The 20,093-nt window shown below is 39.3% G+C and overlaps 1 protein-coding gene across 5 annotated transcripts in view; it reads right to left on the reverse strand.

Annotated features, from left to right (window-relative positions):
• Nucleotides 1-1,472: 1,472 nt before the first annotated feature.
• CCDC150 (coiled-coil domain containing 150) overlaps nt 1,473-20,093 on the reverse strand; it is a 96,522-nt gene continuing 77,901 nt past the window's right edge. For 2 of the 5 annotated variants that reach the window (XM_043445267.1, XM_043445270.1), the window contains 11 exons: nt 18,004-18,132; nt 13,734-13,903; nt 12,465-12,558; nt 11,499-11,668; nt 10,488-10,614; nt 6,798-6,992; nt 6,297-6,365; nt 6,048-6,209; nt 5,260-5,346; nt 2,117-2,236; nt 1,473-1,824 (listed from right to left, as the gene is read on the reverse strand). In XM_043445267.1, coding sequence (XP_043301202.1) covers nt 1,711-1,824; nt 2,117-2,236; nt 5,260-5,346; nt 6,048-6,209; nt 6,297-6,365; nt 6,798-6,992; nt 10,488-10,614; nt 11,499-11,668; nt 12,465-12,558; nt 13,734-13,903; nt 18,004-18,132 — 1,437 coding nt within the window. In that variant the 3' untranslated portion in view covers nt 1,473-1,710. Of the gene's footprint in view, nt 1,828-2,116; nt 2,237-5,259; nt 5,347-6,047; nt 6,210-6,296; nt 6,366-6,797; nt 6,993-10,487; nt 10,615-11,498; nt 11,669-12,464; nt 12,559-13,733; nt 13,904-18,003; nt 18,133-20,093 lie in introns of all 5 variants that reach the window. The other 3 variants (XM_043445266.1, XM_043445269.1, XM_043445268.1) reach the window with 2 other exon arrangements.

Raw genomic sequence — 20,093 nt, forward strand, 5'->3', positions numbered from 1 at the left:
GTAGACACTCATCAAGTACTATAGAAACACTTTTAAAATATCATAGAAATACTTTAACAAATCATCACACTAAACAGGCAGTTTTAACTATAAGCCTGACTAGAAATGATCACCAATCTAATTCTTCTCTCCTGTTCTGGATGAGGATGTTAGTATTCTTGGCAAGTATATCACACTCAGGGACAATGTGTTTACAACCCACTAAGGCTGATCTCTCTTGTGCAGTAATTGGGACCTTATTCCTATGCAGAATTCAGGACCACGGTTTTCATGCCATCCCAGGACCAAGGATAATTCTTCTGCGGGGCTCCTAGGCTGTTTTAAGATTCTGACTCCCCAATACCATCAAACTGACTAGTGTTCGACTCTTTGTGACCCCATGGACTTGTAGCCTGCCAGGCTCCTTTGTCCATGGAATTCTTCAGGCAAGAATACTGGAATGGGTAGCCATTCCCTTCTCCTGGGGATCTTCCCGACCCAGGGATCAAACCTGGGTCTCCTGCATCACAGGCAGATTCTTTATCATCTGAGCCACCAGGGAAGCCCCATACTTATAGAATCCAAAGAGATAAACACCAGAGGAGTTTGACAACTTGAGGCTTTTATCAGCTGCCCATTCATGCAGATACAGAAATGGACACACTCCAATAAACTTGCCTCTGAATGTCAGTTAATCAACAATGGTCTTACCCAAGTAACCACTTCTACAGATGATGTCAACCCATTTAAGCTTCTGAAAGTCTTCCAGTGCTTGAACTCCATGCTTCCTTAAAATCCTATATAAGATCAGAGGCTGGCTCTGATCAGGGAGGATTCTGTTTGACCAACATAGCTCTTCCCTACCACAGTAAAACAAATGCAGCAGTAAATTCAGCTGTGTTTTTTTATATCAGCTATGGAGTGGTAGGCTCATCAACCTCTGAGAGTTTGATATTCTCTCCAGTTTCATAATTGCTCACTTGATTTATTATGGTTTCTTATTTATTATCAGCAACTATCATTACTTGAACATCAATTAAGCTAGGCATTCTGGCAGCTATTTACATATTTTAGGTCTGGATTAACTAATCCACTACTCTATCTGAAATGAAAAGGTAAAGCTGAATTTATTGCTTACTGTATGGTAAGAGACAGCTTGGTTGGTCAGGCATAATCTCATGGAGCAGAATTCAATAACTCTGTAAATGTCGAAGGAAGCTGCAAATACAATCTCTGAGATATCTTATATAAAAATAGAGACATGGTTTTACTAAAGGTATGCTAGTAATTACCTCACATAGAAAAATATGTTTACTAGACAGTGGGACAGTTTTTACCTTTTTCCAGGTTACTGTATTTCCAGGGATTATCCTCTAGATGTTAGACTAGAACATTTCACTCAAAGTATATCATCAGTACCTCATTAAATGCTTTTTGATGAAATTTACTTAGGAAAAACAGCCAAGTATCATGCAACATCATCTCCTATCATAAAACACGTGAATATAAATTTATTGGGTGGAAAATAGGGAAAGGGACAAAAAAGATGGGATGGTTCTGAACTGATATCATAGAATTCATAAAAGGATAAACTTAGGTCCAAAATCCTCAGCCCACATCAAAGACTTCATGTTCTGATGACTGTGGAAACAGGCCAGCCCTAGTTGCTGGGCTCAGGCAATCAGGGTGATGAAGCTGTTCTAAGTTGAAGAAGCTGCTCTGTCAAGGACATCACTTTCTCTCTAGTCCAGACTGGCACTTCTTGGGCACAAGTCTATTCTGCTTACTCTCCCATCGATGCAGAGCAGACTGGTTTGATGTGCTGTTGTGCCTTTTATCTTGGTCCTGCTGGAAAGAACACACACCCCAAACTGTTCAAAACAACTGGAGAGCTGAGGACCTATTTTGTCTTTATGAAGGTCATTTTCTTCCCCATAAATATAGGTGGTTCTAATCTAGACAGCATGGGAGAAGTAGAACTTTTAAGAAAGAAATTCAGTTCACTGGTTTTCTAAGCAGTACGGTAAAGAAATCTACAAATTAGTGGAGTGAGTAGCTGGATGAAGAGAGGACTTGTGTAATTAGAAATCTGAGAAGGAACAAATCCAGAATTGCTTAAGACAGTTAAATATTCTACCTCTTCCTGCCACCTGTCTTCCCGGGGAAGCCTCTGCAACCGGTTTTTGGTCAGCTCAAGTTGTAGACCGTCAAACCTGCACTTAAACCAGCGGTGAGCTTCTTCCAGGTTAGCTGTTATCTGAATGTACAAATGTTATTAAAAATTACAACAAAGAAACAGTTTAAGTTTTTCTGTGTACCAGTTTGACTCTTTTTACACTGTATAATTTAAAAGCTTTATTTCCCCCCACAACTAGCAAGTGGGTTTCACATTAGTGTGAAAGTTTTCTTACTATAGCCAGTTTGAGAGACTTTTTACCTAGATATTAAAGACTTACATTCTGACTGCATGGTCTTTGCAACCTATTTGCATGTACACATCCTCCTACAGATGAGAGAATAATTTCTGAATGTGGAGTTAAAGAATGCATGCAGCCCTGCTACTTCACATGCATTTGTTAATATTTTCTGGATGTGAAGTGAGGTGAGAGAGGACTCAAAAAAAAGGAAAGGTAGGCAAGAAAGTGTCAGATGGCACTGAAAATTAATGTGGTGGTCTGAGCCACATTCTGAATTTGAGTTCTGTTCTCTAAGACTAAATACTTCTCCAGAGTCCCTAAACTATAAAGACTAGATTTTTTCTGCTGTGTTTTATGAAAGTAATAATAAATAAATAAGTATAAATAAGAATAAATTAGTAAGAACACTGGAGTAGCTTAGTGTAAATTGTACTCTTTATTTCCTTTATCAAAATATTTTATACTTGGGCCCCTAAGCACAAACTTCCAAATTATCTTTGTTAGACTTGAAAACAGTCCCTCTAATAGTCTGCCTTTGAAGATGATCTGGAATCAGTTTCATTTACTTGACAAATATCTGAGTGCCGATATGTGCCTGGCACTCCACTAAGGACTTGGGATATTCTGATATTTTGAACATGGAGCCAACAGGGTTTTATATAAAGGTTGCTTCAAAATGGCTCCACAACATATCCTCTAGAATAAAAAGTAAAATGACTGACTTCCCTCTCTTGATTACTTATGTTTCATGACAGCATTTTCATGTTTTGACTCAGTTCTCAGAGAGTAGTATATTTCTCTCTTGCTTGAGAAGGCAAATTTGGGAGCAGAGGCTTCATCTGGCTTGTTCACCCTCTAATCTCCATCACCTAGCACAGCGCCTGCCATGTAACAGGTCCTCAAATTTGTGCTACTATGTACCTGTCTCCTATTAACCAGGGCACAGTGTGGGTACAAGTGTGAGATAAGAAAGCGGAGCTCTCCTTGTCATTAATTCTTAGAAAGCCACAAAGCTAAGTGTTTTCCAGCCTGTGCATCCTGATGGTAGACACTTCTCCCACACAAATGAAAGCCCGCTTTTCTCTGGCACTCTATCAGAAGTGGAGGGAAAGATACTTGTAGTGGCATCACACATTATATCTCTCCTCTTGTATGGTGAATGAGAAGGGAGCTAACGTACATGCAGACTTACTCCGAGCCATCTATCAGAGAAACAGTGGTAGGTAACAACTTCCTGTTACAGACGTGGTAACTGATGAGTTAAACAATGTAAACCTAACTTTACTTAGGCATAGGAAGTGTCACAGTTGGCAAACTCACAACAGGAGTCCATAATCCATTTAATATACCATTCTCACAGTCATACTGTCATGTAATTTAATGGCTATAAAAGGGACAAGCTGGCAGCAACGTCACTGTGCTACCTGTAGTCAAAGAATCTCCTTCCTTCTCTGGATAATAGGGGTGGTCGTGGTAGACTAATAATTTCGAAGATCTTTTCCAGTTCTAAAAAATGTAGGATTTTACAAATAGCTTCTATAAATCAACAACAAAAAGTCCAACTGAAAACCAGGTTTTTGTTTTGTAAATAGACATTTCTACAAAGAAGACATACAGATGGCCAGTAGGCACACAAAAAGATGCACAACATTGCTAATTACTAGAGCAATGCAAATCAAAACTACAAGAAGACACTATGTCACACTGGTCAGGATGTCCATCATTAAAAAGTCTATAAATAACAAATCCTGATGAGGATGTGGAGAAAAGGGAACCCTCTTAGACTCTTTGTGGGAATGCACCCTGGTGCAGCCACTACGGAAACAGCATGCAGGTTCCTAAAAAAACCAGAGCCACCATATGATCCAGAAATCCTACTCCTGGGCATACACCTGACAACACTGTCATTCCAAATGATACATGCACCCTATGGTCATGGCAGCACTATTCACAAAGAGCCAAGACATGAAAACCACCTAAACGTCCGTCGACAGGGAGCAGATAAAGAAGATATGGTGCACACACACAGTGGAGTATTGCTCATCCACACGAAAGAAAGCAAGCATGCTGTTAGCAGCGACACAGACGGGCCTAGACATGGTCACACCGGGCGAAGTGAGTCAGAAAGGAAAACACCACAGGACAGCACTTACACATGGAATGTAAGGTATAACGGAAATGAACGTATCTGTGAGACAGCCTCACAGACATAGAGACAAACCAGTGGTTACCAAGGGGGAAGGGAGTGGGGGAGGGAAGGAGTCAGACTTTGGGATTAGCAGATATAAACCAGGACACACAGGACAGATAAACAACAGGCTCCTACTGTACAGCACAGAGAACTACCGTCAACATCCTGCGATAAATCACGATGAGAAAGAATATATGTGTAACTGAAGCACTCTGCTACATAGCAGAAATTAACACAATGTTATAAATCGGCTCTATTTCCACAAAATATTTTTTTAAATGTATGATTTTAAATACCTTCAAAAAGGCCTATTTAAGAGAAATCAAATTCACAAATTAATAAGGTCTACCTTATATTTCTAGTTATTGGTGGAAAAGTGTTTTTACTTTTATTAGTTCATGTCAAATAATAATCACTAAAATTCAAACACATGCTGGTCTTCCCTTATATCTAGTGGTAGGGACTTGGACTATCAAGTTAATATCAGCATTTCAGTATTCTATGATCTCTCGTCAAGACACAGAACCTTAATCTAAAACTATTTGTTCTTTATAACATGTTAGAGGTGATAGTAAGGTATTGGTTCTTGCCTTATGCACTTCTGACAACTGTGTTAATGGAGGATTTTACAGAGACTTTTGTGTTTCAGGGTCATCCATGTGTCTGGCTCACCTGCTCTGATTCCACACTGGCTTCTTTCAGCTTATTCTCTGTCGCCTCTTTACATTTCTTTAGGTGTCTGATAGTTTCTTCCAATTCCTGAAAATGTGATACAAAGATTTTTACAAACTCCCATGTGCCATATATGGGAGAAAAACCTTCAATATTGTAATAAAAGACAAACCAAATTATGAAAGTATGATGGGATACTTTCCAATTCCAGGTGCTACCAGACTACAAGCTAAAAACTTGTTTTCAGTTTAACTGACTGTATACACATTTGTACATGATGACAGATTTTGATTTATTGATTCTCCTGAGGAAAGGTGATTAACATTTCTTTCTAGAACTGAGTGAATAATATTCGTAGCAGACAATCTCTGTTGGAAGGCAAGAGCTTGATGCTCTCCTGAAATCCCTTTTCAGGAATAAAATATGCTTTTCATTAGGTTGGGAATAGGCAAAAGTCCTGTAATGGCAACAGAGAGATCTGAGCTACGGGTAAGAACCAAGGAGTCTAAAGTTCCTGAAAGACTATGAAATTCAGAAGTCTTACTCAGTAACTAGTACTTTGCATATGTGAGCCTAAACTGTTCTTTAAAAATGAGGTTTTTTTTTTTTTTTAACATTGAAAATGACAATGAGGTGCCATATTCAAAGCTACAGGCTTCTTCCTAGATATGATTCTGAGGTCTTAGCTAATATGAACAACTTGTAAATTTGTTTTCTTCTCTAGAGCCTAGAAAAGCGCATGGCATTTGCTGGTCATCTCTGAGAGGAATCCTAGGAAGCCTTTGCACCTGGCACCGACTCTCCAGCTCCTGCCTCAGCTTCCGCTCAGACTCCAGGCGCAGCTCTTGCTGCTTATTCCGTGCTGAGGTATCATACTGGCTCCTGGCCAACAGCTGCATCTCCTTCTGCAGGTTAGTCATTTCAGACACAAATTTCTGGATACTCAGTGACTGCAGGGCACAAAGGGAGACGGTTGGCGAAGCTGCCCAAGTTTGGGACTTTACATGAGTGGTAAACAGTATGTGGAGATCATCTACCTGTTCATAGTTCTTCCTCTGATACTGATCCTTAATTAGCTCCATCTGCCTCAGTTCTGTTTCTATTTGCTGAAAGTAAATGTGGAAATAACAGAAAGATAATCAGTGGAGAAACTGGCTTGCTCTTTTTGCCTATAGGATGACAGAAAGAATCCCACACGAGACCCAGTTATCAGTTCCTGCTGGGCTCTTCTTCCATCCAGCCCACTGACGCCAACAGAGCCAAGTCCTATACAGTCCCTGTGGGAGGACAGCCGGGAGCCAGCATGGGGCATTGGCAGCTAATGAGCAGCTGAACATTCACACAGCAACATCTTTGCTGGAAAGAGAGACAGCTCCCGCCCCCTGCAAGGCAATCTGCCCATGCCCCAGGTGTAGCTATAATTCCCCAAGGTCACAGGGCGGTGTTAGAGCTCTGACCATCTTCCTCCAACACCACTGCCTGCCTGGATCCTCATCAGATACTAGGAGGGGATGGGAGACCGAGGGTTTCTCAACAACCTTCATCCTCTCCACGTTCTGAGCGTTATTCGCCTTGGCCGACAAGTGGAGCTTAATCTGGGCCCTCTGGTTCTTTATTTTCTCCTTGCTGCTGTTGAGGAGCTTCTCCAGCTCCGTAAGTTTCTGCCGCAGCTCGCGGTTCATCCGGGACACTTCCACTGATCTGAAGTTGGCTTCATCAAGGGCTTTCTTCATCTGTGGCACACAAAGGGAAAATGAGAACATTTTAACCTCCCATTCAGTAAGAGAAGGTTAATTTTAGCTGTGTCCCTATATTTTGTTCTCATTGGACTATTCTTTTAAAAAGGAGGTTAAGTGAGGCAGTAAGAGATTTGTGGAGAAACACTCTTAGTGATTTAATGCTAAAAAACACAATCTTTCTTAGAACACATAAACCATATAAATATATGTTCATCATATATTAAGAGCATGGCTTTTATATCAGACACTTTAAATCTCAACTTCACCACTCACTAGTCAAGTAATTTCAGATAACATCCTTAAGCCCCGGGTTCATCTCTGGAGAACTGTGTGAATAGGCTACACCTCATAGGAGTCATGTAACAGTCAAACAAGGTAGAAAAAGAATATAGAGCCTGACACACACTAATTGCTCAGTGATCATTATCATGCTTTAAAGCTTTTTTTTTTTTTTTTTTTAAATTAAGCTCATCTCTGTCACTTGTGATGTCATGTTTGGAGAAGTGAAAATAAATTATATGGTAGTTTATGGAATGGGCTTCCCTGGTAGTTCAGCTGGTAAAGAATCTGCCTTCAATGCAGGAGATCCTGGTTTGATTCCTGGGTCAGGAAGATCCCCTGGAGAAGGGATAGGCTACCCACTCCAGTATTCTTGGGTTTCCCTGGTGGCTCAGATGGTAAAGAATCTGCCTGCAATGCGGGAGACCTGGGTTTGATCCCTGGGTTGGGAAGATCTCCTCCTGGAGGAGGGTATGGCAACCCACTCCAGTATTCTTGCCTGGAGAATCCCATGGACAGAGGAGCCTGGTGGGCTGCAGTCCCTGGGGTAGCAAAGAATAGGACATGACTGAGCGACTAAGCACACATGTAAATACCTATCAGCTACAGAGTATTGTTGCATGCATTTATTTTTAATTGGAATATAAGTATTTTTATATTATTGCTTTTCTATTGAGGTTTAGTTGATTTATAATATTTTTAGGTATATGAGTGATTAAAATATAGATTATACTGCAGTTGTTATAAATTTTTTTAGATTATATTCCGGCTATATTCCATGTGCTGTATAATATACCCTTATAGCTTATTTATTTTACATAATAATTTGTACTTACTGCTTTTAGAAATTTTAGGAAACTTGCCTTGTGGTAAAATAACAGTGATTATTAATAAAAAACAACACAACGGCCCCAAACAAAATCACTTATGCTAAGCCCTACTGTCACCAAACTTAAATAGTTTTGGCTCTCCCAGAAATGGACTCTCAAACCAGTCAATCAGGAATCGTCTGATCAGCATTAGTTGGGGAATCTGCCTGGTAGACACCTGCCATCCCCTAAAGGAAGTAAGTTTGCTGTAACCCATCTACTCTTCTGCCTAGTTTAACTCTCTTGTTCCTGCTCCCTTCTGCCTATAAGAGTCTTCCATTTTGTACAACTCCTCGGACTGCCTTCTACTGCAATCAATTGCATAATGTCCAATTCAAACAGATTTTTGTTCAAATAAACTCTTAATTTTATTATGCCTCAATTTATCTTTTAACATTACTTAAATCATTTTACAGAGTTCCTCTCCTCCTCTTGTATCCTTGAATTTTTAGGAAGAAGCACCTAAAAAGTACCACTTGATTTTTAGGAAGAGGAGGCAGCTGAGAAGGGAGAAGAAGGGAAGGTGGTATTCTCTATGGCTGGTAAGTGTTTAACATGTCAAAGAAAGAACCAAAATTATGTTACCTTTTCTCTTTATACTAGCTCATTCCTTCAGCTCCTAAATTCACACTACAGTGTTATTTAGTCTTCTATCACCCAACCAAATTTCTGTTAGATATTACACCATTACCTCAATCACAGCTTTGTCAAAACTGAGTAAGCCTTAAAAACTATCACTTTGTACTTATGTTCAGGACTGTTATAATTACTTTTCATATATTTTCCAATTTAATCCTCTAAACCACCTTGGAAAGTAGTTGTGATGATTTCCATTTTATGATCAAGGAAACATTCAGAAATTCCATTTTATGATCAAGGAAACAGACTCAAAAGTTCAGTCGTCTGCAGATAGTAAATTACCACACTGCTCTTAAGAGGCAGAGCTGAGGCACTTAAGCAGTGCACCCCAAGGCCCCTCGCGGCTAACTGCTCAAGACAGCTCCCTCTTACCACCGTTCTTTGGTCTCCTGCAAAGTTCACGATCTTCACTGATTCCTGTTAAAAGGGTTTAAACTAAGTATTCTGAACAACTATCTCCGATTAAAGGTTATCTTTAACTTCAGTGTCCATTTTTGTTTCCCACAGAAATTGTTTTCATTATAATATTTATACAGTGCTTTTGCAATTTACAAAGTACCATATAAACAGCTGAATCTGATTTTTGAGACTGCTCCTTGTAAATTGCAAAGCAATGCACTAAATCTGGCAAAATATAGACCAGCTACTCCAGCTAAGTCTTGGAATTATTTTAATTACTCCCTCCCCTTTGCTTATGATACATTTCTTGTGTTTGATTTTTCTATTAAAAATGGCTTTTTTATTTAATTGTTCCCTACTTCCAACAGAACCACTTTTCTTGGCCCCAATCATCTGAAGCCAAAGTAACTGCTCTAGTTCCCGTGAGCCTCTATGTTTCCAGTTTATCTTCATTATTATTTACTCTCCACCACCAACAGACTAACCTACTTAAAACTGTGCTTACATCCTTCTCAGAAACCTACAGTGCTTTACTTTTTTTTTTTTCTTTACTTTTACCTAACGGTTTCCAGCCAATATTCTGGTAGTTAAGATCGTCTACCAGTTGGCTTCCATTAAGCTAGCCCGTCTTTCTCAGGAATTTCCTAGTCCCTGCTTTAATCAAGACAGGCAAATGCTTTTCCTTTGCTCACATATCCTGTTCATTTTTCATTTGCTTATCCTCTTACATAGCGTGTCCTACCCCTGCAAGCTCTGCCAGTCTCAGTCCCGTTCTTTGGTCAAGCTTCCCTCCTCCTCCTATCACCCAGCCAGCCTAAAACAAACTTTCCTTTACTCTGAATTCATTTAAAATTGTACATAGCTTCTAAATACCAGAGAGTCTTCTGATGTCTTCCCTACTCATCTCATGTAAGAGTGGAGGTGACAAATAAGGGGTCATTTAGAACAGACCACGTTTTCTACTGTATGCCTTTAAATATGCCTCTCAGGAGAAGGTAGGTGCATGATGGATGCTAGTGAAGTGAACTGAGGAGATAGGTGAGTTGCTATCTGTCTAGCAGATGGCAGTCTTCTCCTTTCTCTTTACCACTCAAGTTATTATTCTCCAAGGGGAAGACTATCATCAAGGCATCCCTTCACTGGGCAGATAACTGTATATCAAACAGCTTAGAGCTGCATCTCACTTGCTGGTGAAAGGAGGACTAGAAGAGCTAAGGAACAACTGCAGCCGTTCTCAGGAACCCTCTCGCTGGCAATCACCTAGAGGACGGATGTTGTGTCTTTTGGTCATGTGCCTCCATACCTCAGTCACTTCCCGCTGTGCTGCTTTCTTGGCAGTTTCTCTCTCAATTTGAAACTGCTTTCTTAGAGCATCTATGCGTTCAGCATGCAATTCTGCTTCTATTTTGGATTCTTCACTCATCCGTTCTCTGTTTTGAAAAAGAGAGATTTAAATCACCTTTAGAAAACATCTTAGGCAGTATGATTTACAACTGAGCAGATCAGTCACCATGTGAAATCAGTGATCTGGAACTCATTAACAGAAAGAAAAATAAGCATTTACCTACAGCCTTAAAAAACAAAGTCATTAATATAGAGATCCACCCTTAAGAATGAAACACATATTCTTGTTTTAACCAATACTGAATAGTCCAGAGCTAGCAACATTTCACCAGAATATAAAATTTGTACAGATTACAAACATGAAAAATACCCTCCTTAGCTTTAGCTTATATAAATATGCTCTGCTATATCAATATGTTCACTCTATGTGCACAATATATTTCCCTTGGGTATAAATTTTCATGGGATGTTGTTAATATCTAAATCATATTTGCCTAGATACAGTTTAAGAAAAAAAGTCTAGTGGCTTGACTTGAATTAGAAGGATTTGAGCTAACTAATCTCAGGGCAAAATGGAAAACAATTAATGGTCGAGCATCTACTTAAATGGAATTATCCCACTCCTGGAGGGGTTATTTCCATCCAGGCTTCTGTTGTTCCTTTTCCAAATGATGCCTTTAAAGGACACATAAGCTTCTGATAGAAAAGGTTTGGCAGAAATGTGTATATGTCCCTCCCGAATTGGTTTAACGTTCATGTACAGAAGATCAACACCAGATGAGGGAAGAGCTGAAGAGGACCGTATCCCAACCAGCATCCTCTGCTGTTTAGCTGTGCCGTCTCCTTCACGCAGTTCTGCAGGAGGACCAGCTCAAAGTAGGGAAAAGGCTTTAAGTGGTTTATGTGAATGAGCCAGACTTACTCTCCCAGAGGCTCTTCCCTAATTTCACTGTGACTATACTGCTCTTACTTAAAGGTTTCCAAATTCTGTCGCTCAAGTTCTTTGTTTTCCAGTTTCTCTTGAACATGATCAAGCTTTGTTTGTAGGTGATTATTTGTCTGGAGAGCTTGTTCCAAGCTCATAGCCAGTTTCCTGTTGTCTTCTCTAGCTACATCTAGAGCTTTTTGTAGAGGTTCCATCTGAAAAAGAAGATTGTTTTTAATCCTGCTGTTCCACTGTAAAAGATACTAGAAGTACATAACACTGTATATTCCCTCTTTAAACTTTGAAACAATAATTACTTGGAACCAGAAACAAAGACTCCAGAGGCCTGGGGTATGTATAAGTGAGAACTCATTACAGACAGCGCTTAGTGGGCTCTTAGAAGGTGATGGGAAGGGTATGCTCCACTGGTCACTACAGAGTTTTCGAAAACAGAGCAAACTTATTTATCCTAATTTCTAAAATTTTAAATTAGTTAAATTCCCCTTCTTGATTCTTTAACCTCACTGCCTACAGAGATACGGACTGGCAACTGCTCCTTGTATATTCCTCTAGAAAAAGCTTATTCATATGAAATATCCCTGTGTATTTTACATGTGTACACATGTGTAGATACATATTTATATATGTATATACCTATGAATGCATGTGTTTCCTTATTTAGTGGGACTACCCTACTTCTAACTGAAGTTATGTTATTTTCTAAACCCCTTAACATTTGCAATACCTTACGCATTAATATATGAAAAGAATGTAGACCATATAAGACAAGAAGAATCAGGCATAACTATGGTCCTGGTTTGCCAAATGACTCACTGCAAGATTACAGACCAGTTTCCCATTTGGGAATATGTATTGTTTAAAACTCAGACTTGAGTGGGAAGGAAATTTACCTGATTATTTTACTCCGTTTTTCCAAAACAGTGCTATCCCAATAAAATGAAAAAAAAAAAACAAAACTAACATTATCATCCATAAAAACCTGGCTCCTACCTCACTGTTGTGCTGGGCATCCACGACAAGCATTCTGGCCTGCCACTGGTCCACTTCTGCTTCCAGCTTCTGTACCCGCTGCTGATTTAGGGCCCTAAAGATGGAGAGCACAGAGAAAGTGACCACTTTCTAGAAATGGAAAGCACCATCTAGAAATGATACCACTGGGACATGCAGGGCACTCTTCCAGGAAGCCGAAATGGCATTAGGTCATGGGCTACAGATGCTCAGAATATCTGAGAGCTGGCAGGTGATAATCTGCAACCCCAGCGTCAGAGTAAGAAACGAATTCTCCTGGGGATTAAAAATCTGTCCCATCTCTATGATTCAATTTTGCTTGGTATATTAAACTATCAGTACATGTTAATGACTAAGTGAAAAATGGGTAATTTTATACTATATATATATATACATATATATATATATCACTGGCACAAAAATGTATCACTTCTAGATGGACTGGCTTACTCTTGAGATTTCTGCTTTTTACCTAGAATTTTATTGTGAACAGTAAACTGTTTTTTTTTTTCATTTATTTTTATTAGTTGGAGGCTAATTACTTTACAATATTGTAGTGGTTTTTGTCATACATTGACATGAATTAGCCATGGATTTACTGTTTTTAACACCATCCCCTTGATTTCTTTAAGTTCAGAGGTAACAGTGATTCATAATGTAAAAAAAAAACTTAGCACGATGAAGAATATAAAAGTCAATAATTCTCCCATAACACAGAGGAAATATGTACCAGTAATACATTATACTTAGAGGCCTTATTAAACTCAAACCATTTGTTCATTAACCTAAACGGGAAATATGCATGTAATTTTTTAAACATTCAAAGGAGTTCTCTTATAGCTGAAAGTAGTTCTCAGAATGCTTCCTCTAAAATAATTTATTAAATAGTATACTAATAAATGGATAATTAATTCAAAATGAAGTAGATGCCTGGCTTTAATAATCTTGAAAATTACTATTCTGTAGACCCAAGGGCAGGTTTAAATGGTGTAGAAAACAGCAAGGATAAGACAGCATTTATCACATGAATTGCTGGAATACCTATTAATTTACCCTACTACAGAATATGTGAATTTTTGGACATTATTTCTGTAATTCCAGATTCTCCCAAATGTGCTAGTTCTTTAAACACCATTTCAGTACTTTTTTTCATAAAGGAAGCAATATAAAGTGACTGCTGCTTGTTCACACACTGTTCCTTACTACAACACAGCAGAAAAGTGTAAGTACAAAGACAAAAATCTCTGGTACCTTTCTTTCTTGAGGCCTGCAATCTCTGAATCCCTCCGGCCAAGCTCTATTTGCACTTTTTCCAGAGCACCTTGCATCTTACTGTGAGAAGCCAACACATTCTCTAACATGATTGTCACTTTGCAGTTGTCTTCTTTGGCTTCCGCCAGTTGTCGCTGAAAGTTTCCCACCTAATAGGAGATGAAATAAGACAATGTTTTGATCCCAGTCTAGTTATTCTTCTGGAATTCCATCACATCCACTAGCTTTGTTCGTAGTGATGCTTTCTAAGGCCCACTTGACTTTGCATTCCAGGATGTCTGGCTCTAGGTGAGTGATCACACCATCGTGATTATCAGGGTCATGAAGATCTTTTTTGTACAGTTCTTCTGTGTATTCTTGCCACCTCTTCTTAATATCTTCTGCTTCTGTTAGGTCCATACCATTTGTGTCCTTTATTGAGCCCATTTTTTGCATGAAATGTTCCCTTGGTATCTCTAATTTTCTTGAAGAGATCTCTAGTCTTTCCCATTCTGTTTTGTTTTCCTCTATTTCTTTGCATTGATCGCTGAGGAAGGCTTTCTTATCTCTCCTTGCTATTCTTTGGAACTCTGCATTCAAATGGGAACATCTTTCCTTTTCTCCTTTGCTTTTAGCTTCTCTTCGTTTCACAGCTATTTGTAAGGCCTCCTCAGACAACCATTTTGCCTTTTTGCATTTCTTTTCCACGGGGATGGTCTTGATCCCTGTCTCCGGTACAATGTCATGAACCTCCATCCATAGTTCATCAGGCTCTCTGTCTATCAAATCTAGTCCCTTAAATCTATTTCTCACTTCTACTGTATATTCATAAGGGATTTGATTTAGGTCATACCTGAATGGTCTAGTCATTTTCCCTACTTTCTTCAGTTAAAGTCTGAATTTGGCAATAAGGAGTTCATGATCTGAGCCACAGTCAGCTCCAGGTCTTGTTTTTGCTGACTGCATAGAGCTTCTCCATCTTTGGCTGCAAAGAATATAATCAATCTGATTTCGGTGTTGACCATCTGGTGATGTCCATGTGTAGAGTCTTCTCTTGTGTTGTTGGAAGAGGGTGTTTGCTATGACCAGAGCATTCTCTTGGCAAAACTCTATTAGCCTTTGCCCTGCTTCATTCCGTACTCCAAGGCCAAATTTGCCTGTTACTCCAGGTGTTTCTTGACTTCTTACTTCTGCATTCCAGTCCCCTATAATGAAAAGGACATCTTTTTTGGGTGTTAGTTCCAAAAGGTCTTGTAGGTTTTCATAGAACCGTTCAACTTCAGCTTCTTCAGCGTTACTGGTTGGGGCATAGGCTTGGATTACCGTGATACTGAATGGTTTGCCTTGGAAACAAACAGAGATCATTCTGTTGTTTTCGAGACTGCATCCAAGTACTGCATTTCGGACTCTTTTGTTGACTGTGATGGCTACTCCATTTCTTCTAAGGGATTTCTGCCCACAGTAGTAGATATAATGGTCATCTGAGTTCAATTCACCCATTCCAGTCCATTTTAGTTCGCTGATTCCTAGAATGTCGACATTCACTCTTGCCATCTCCTGTTTGACCACTTCCAATTTGCCTTGATTCATGGACCTAACATTCCAGGTTCCTATGCAATATTGCTCTTTACAGCATCAGACCTTGCTTCTATCACCAGTCCCATCCACAACTCGGTATTGTTTTTGCTTTGGCTCCATCTCTTCGTTCTTTCTGGAGTTATTAATCACAATAGTGTGATCACTCACCTAGAGCCAGACATCCTGGAATGTGAAGTCAAGTGGGCCTTAGAAAGCATCACTACAAACAAAGCTAGTGGATGTGATGGAATTCCAGTTGAGCTATTTCAAATCCTGAAAGATGATGCTGTGAAAGTGCTGCACTCAATATGCCAGCAAATTGGGAAAACTCAGCAGTGGCCACAGGACTGGAAAATGTCAGTTTTCACTCCAATCCCTAAGAAAGGCAATCCTAAAGAATGCTCAAACTACTGCACAATTGCACTCATCTCACACGCTAGTAAAGTAATGCTCAAAATTCTCTAAGCCAGGCTTCAGCAATACGTGAACCGAGAACTTCCAGATATTCAAGCTGGTTTTAGAAAAGGCAGAGGAACCAGAGATCAAATTGCCAATATCCGCTGGATCATCAAAAAAGCAAGAGAGTTACAGAAAAACATCTATTTCTGCTTTATTGACTACGCCAAAGCCTTTGACTGTGTGGATCGCAATAAACTGTGGAAAATTCTGAAGGAGGTGGGAATACCAGACCACCTGACCTGCCTCTTGAGAAACCTGTATGCAGGTCAGGAAGCAACAGTTAGAACTGGACATGGAACAACAGACTGGTTCCAAATAGGAAAAGGAGTACATCAAGGCTGTATATTGTCACCCGCTTATTTAACTTATATGCAGAGTACATCATGAGAAACGCTGGGCTGGAAGAAGCACAAGCTTGAATCAAGATTGCTGGGAGAAATATCAATAACCTCAGATATGCAGATGACACCACCCTTATGGCCGAAAGTGAAGAGGAACTAAAAAGCCTCTTGATGAAAGTGAAAGAGGAGAGTGAAAAAGTTGGCTTAAAGCTCAACATTCAGAAAATTAAGATCATGGCATCTGGTCCCATCCCTTCATGGGAAATAGACGGAGAGACAGTGGAAACAGTGTCAGACTTTATTTTTTTGGGCTCCAAAATCACTGCAGATGGTGACTGCAGCCATGAAATTAGAAGACGCTTACTCCTTGGAAGGAAAGTTATGACCAACCTAGATAGCATATTAAAAAGCAGAGACATTATTTTGCTAACAAAGGTCCGTCTGGTCAAGGCTATGGTTTTTCCAGTGGTCATGTATGGATGTGAGAGTTGGACTGTGAAGAAAACTGAGTGCTGAAAAATTGATGCTTTTGAACTGTGGTGTTGGAGAAGACTCTTGAGAGTCTCTTGGACTGCAAGGAGATCCAGCCAGTCCATCCTAAAGGAGATCAGTCCTGGGTGTTCATTGGAAGGACTGATGCTGAAGCTGAAAATCCAATACTTTGGCCACCTCATGTGAAGAGTTGACTCATGGAAAAGACGCTGATGCTGGGAGGGATTGGGGGCAGGAGGAGAAGGGGATGACAGAGGATGAGATGGCTGGATGGCATCACTGACTCGATGGGCATGAGTTTGAGTAAACTCTGGGAGTTTTTGATGGACAGGGAGGCCTGGTGTGCTGCGATTCATGGGGTTGCAAAGAGTCGGATACGACTGAGCGACTGAACTGAACTGAACTGAGTTACTCTTCTGCTGCTGAGTCCTGTGACTACTAGAAGAGTATCGAAACCAGGTCTGGTACAATGCTAAGAGGAATAAGTGTGTATATATAAATATATTTTTTGATTTTTTAATCAAAGCAGTTGTATTTAAATAAACAAGAGAATATAAAATTCTTATTCATTTACAATTCCCCAGAAATTTTCCACAGATAGGTGTGAGGTATGCTTCTACTATGTTTTATTTTTATTTTTAATTGGAGGATAATTGCTTTAAAGTATATTTTATTTTTATTTTGTTTATTGAGTTATTCTGACTTTGAGAAAAAGAAAACGAGACCCCAGATCCTATGGCTCCAGTTAAAAAGTCTGCAGTGCTTCCTGACTATTGTCATATCCCGGCACACACATCAGTATTAACTAGAGACATAAGGACCGACAACTTCTTGGGTCTGGAGGTAGTCCCAGGGTGGCCCATACAGGCCCTGCTCAGCTAATCTTACCATGAGCTCAGAAGAAGATAACACCTCTGAAGCCCATCAGAATGATCTGAGGGAAAAAAGAACATGAGGGAGAGTGGGAGCCGCTGAAGAATGGCGTTAAGTCACAGCCCTCTTCAGAGGGGAAGGAGTCTGGGATGTGACCTCACCTCCCACGGAGAACACACACTAAGCAGAAAGCATTATGTGATTTAACATAGATTCATAACAAAGTCTTATCACATTAATAAGACATAAGTAGGTGGCTATTATTACCAAGGTCAGATGTGTTCAACAAAAAAAATAGACCTTTGATTAAGAAAGAAAAAAAACCACTGTGAGTTAAAGCATCTATTTTTAAGGGAATTTTAAAGTTTTTCTAAAGTTATCTTTCCTTTAGAAAGGAAAATTCTCCTCTGATCAATCCTCTTTTTTTTTTTAAACTAAAGGTAACAAGAAATGAAAGAACGTGGCTCATAAAAATTTCAGAAGCGCTTCATGTCAGTTACAGACTTCACAAAGGGGTGATGTCTTGCCTTCTTGTTCTCCCTGTCCTCCAGAGTTTCAAGGTCCCCTTTCAACTTCTGACTCTCTTTCAGGGCTGCATCACGACCCTTCACTGCTTGTGAAAGCTCCTCTTCATTCTTTTCGAGAAGGGATTTCACCTGAGCAGAAAAGAAAGAAACGATAACAAATGACTTTCCCAAAGCACAATCAGCAGTTAGAACGTCCTGCGCTTAAGTCGCTCAGTCTTGTCCGACTCTTTATGACCCCATCGACTGTTAGCCTGCCGGGCTTCTCTTCCATGGGGATTCTCCAGGCTAGAATACTGGAGTGGGTTGCCATGTCCTCCCCTCCAGGGGATCTTCCCAATTCAGGGATTAAACCCAGGTCTCCCTCATTGCAGGCGGATTCTTTACCATCTGAGTCATCAGGGAAGCTCTGGTTAGAATAAGACACAGTAATTTAGAAGCCAAATTTAAAATGTTTAATTAAATATGTTTATCTATAACTGCAAATAAAAACTAGCTCTAGTAGCTGTTTTTCCCCTTAAAACTACAAAGGAAAAAAAAATCTGTTAATAAACATGGGCAAATCTCTAATACATATGTCAATATGAAAAGCCTGGAATGAGGGATAAGGGAGATAAGACTATGATTAGGATGGCTATTGTATGGCACAAGGAACTCTTCTCAGTACTCTGTAATGACCTACATGGGAAAAGAGTGGATGTATGTATAACTGATTCACTTAGTACACCAGAAACTAACATAACACTGAAAATCAACTATATACCAACAAAACCTTTAAAATACTAAACAAACAAACACACCAAAAAACCCTCTGATGGTAAGCCGAAAACTGGGGGAGAAATTGGTTATCACAGAATTTGAAAATATGATGTAAATTAACATAATACATAATAAAAGCAGATGAGTAAGTATCAAATAGCGTCAAGAAAATAGTTATAAAAGTGTTCTAAATAGCGTTCTAATCCTAATTAAAAGTATTACGATTTTACATCCCTGAAACACTTTCAGTGTATCTACACAATCACTTCAGATCATCATACTATCTTAAATACTACTCTTAAAAAAAAAAAAAGATTTTATCTTGAAATAATTATAGACTCACAGGATGTTACAAAATTAGTGACAGTCCCCCCGCACTCTTCACCCTGCTTCTAATAATGACATCTTTACACCTTCACAATCTTACATGATTGTTAGTCAGATTAACTGGACTACAAAAGTTACAATTTTCACCATTTTTTAACCTGCATTCATCTGTGTATGCACACATACATATAACTCTACGTAATCTGATCCCACGCACAGATTCCAGTGACCACCACCATAGTCAAGATACAGAACTGCCCCACTGCCACAAAGAACTCACTTGTACTATTTCTTTGGGTTCATGTCCTCCCCAAATCCATTCCATACTCCTTGGCAACCACTAACTTGTTATCTATCTTTATTGTTTTTGTCATTTCAAGAATGTCATTTTAAATACTTATTACTTATACAAAAATACTTATACAAAAATAATTACTTATACAAAAATGAACATTTTTAAAAACAGCCATACTGGGATATAGCTGACATACAGTAAGTTGTGTACATTTAACATGTACAATTTGAAATATGTATAAGCTCTTAAAATCATCATCACAATAATGAACAATTTCCATTAACAACTTCCCCTACGCCTTTTAGTAATCAACCCCATTCTCTCTCTCCCTGTTCCTACATGTCCACCCAAGGCCTCCACTGGCCTATTTTCTGTCACAATAAATTCATTTTTATTTCCTAGAATTTTATATAAATGAGGTATTTTATGTACAGTAAGTCCCCTACATACAAATGAGCTCTAAGAACGTGTTCATAAGTTCAATTTGTTTTTAAGTCCAACTGTTAGTCTGGGTACCCAACTAACACAACCAGCTATGCAGTACTGTACTTTAATAGGTTTATAATACTCTTCAGACAATACATAAAGAACAAGCAAACAAAAATACTTCTAACCTTACAGTATAGTGCCTTGAAAAGCACAGTAGAACAGCAGCTGATTGGCATCAAGTGAACAGGTGAGAACTGGCTGGAAGAGGGAGTGGAGGTGGGAG

This window comes from Cervus canadensis, chromosome 24 (assembly GCF_019320065.1).
Source record: "Cervus canadensis isolate Bull #8, Minnesota chromosome 24, ASM1932006v1, whole genome shotgun sequence".
Taxonomy (NCBI): domain Eukaryota; kingdom Metazoa; phylum Chordata; class Mammalia; order Artiodactyla; family Cervidae; genus Cervus; species Cervus canadensis.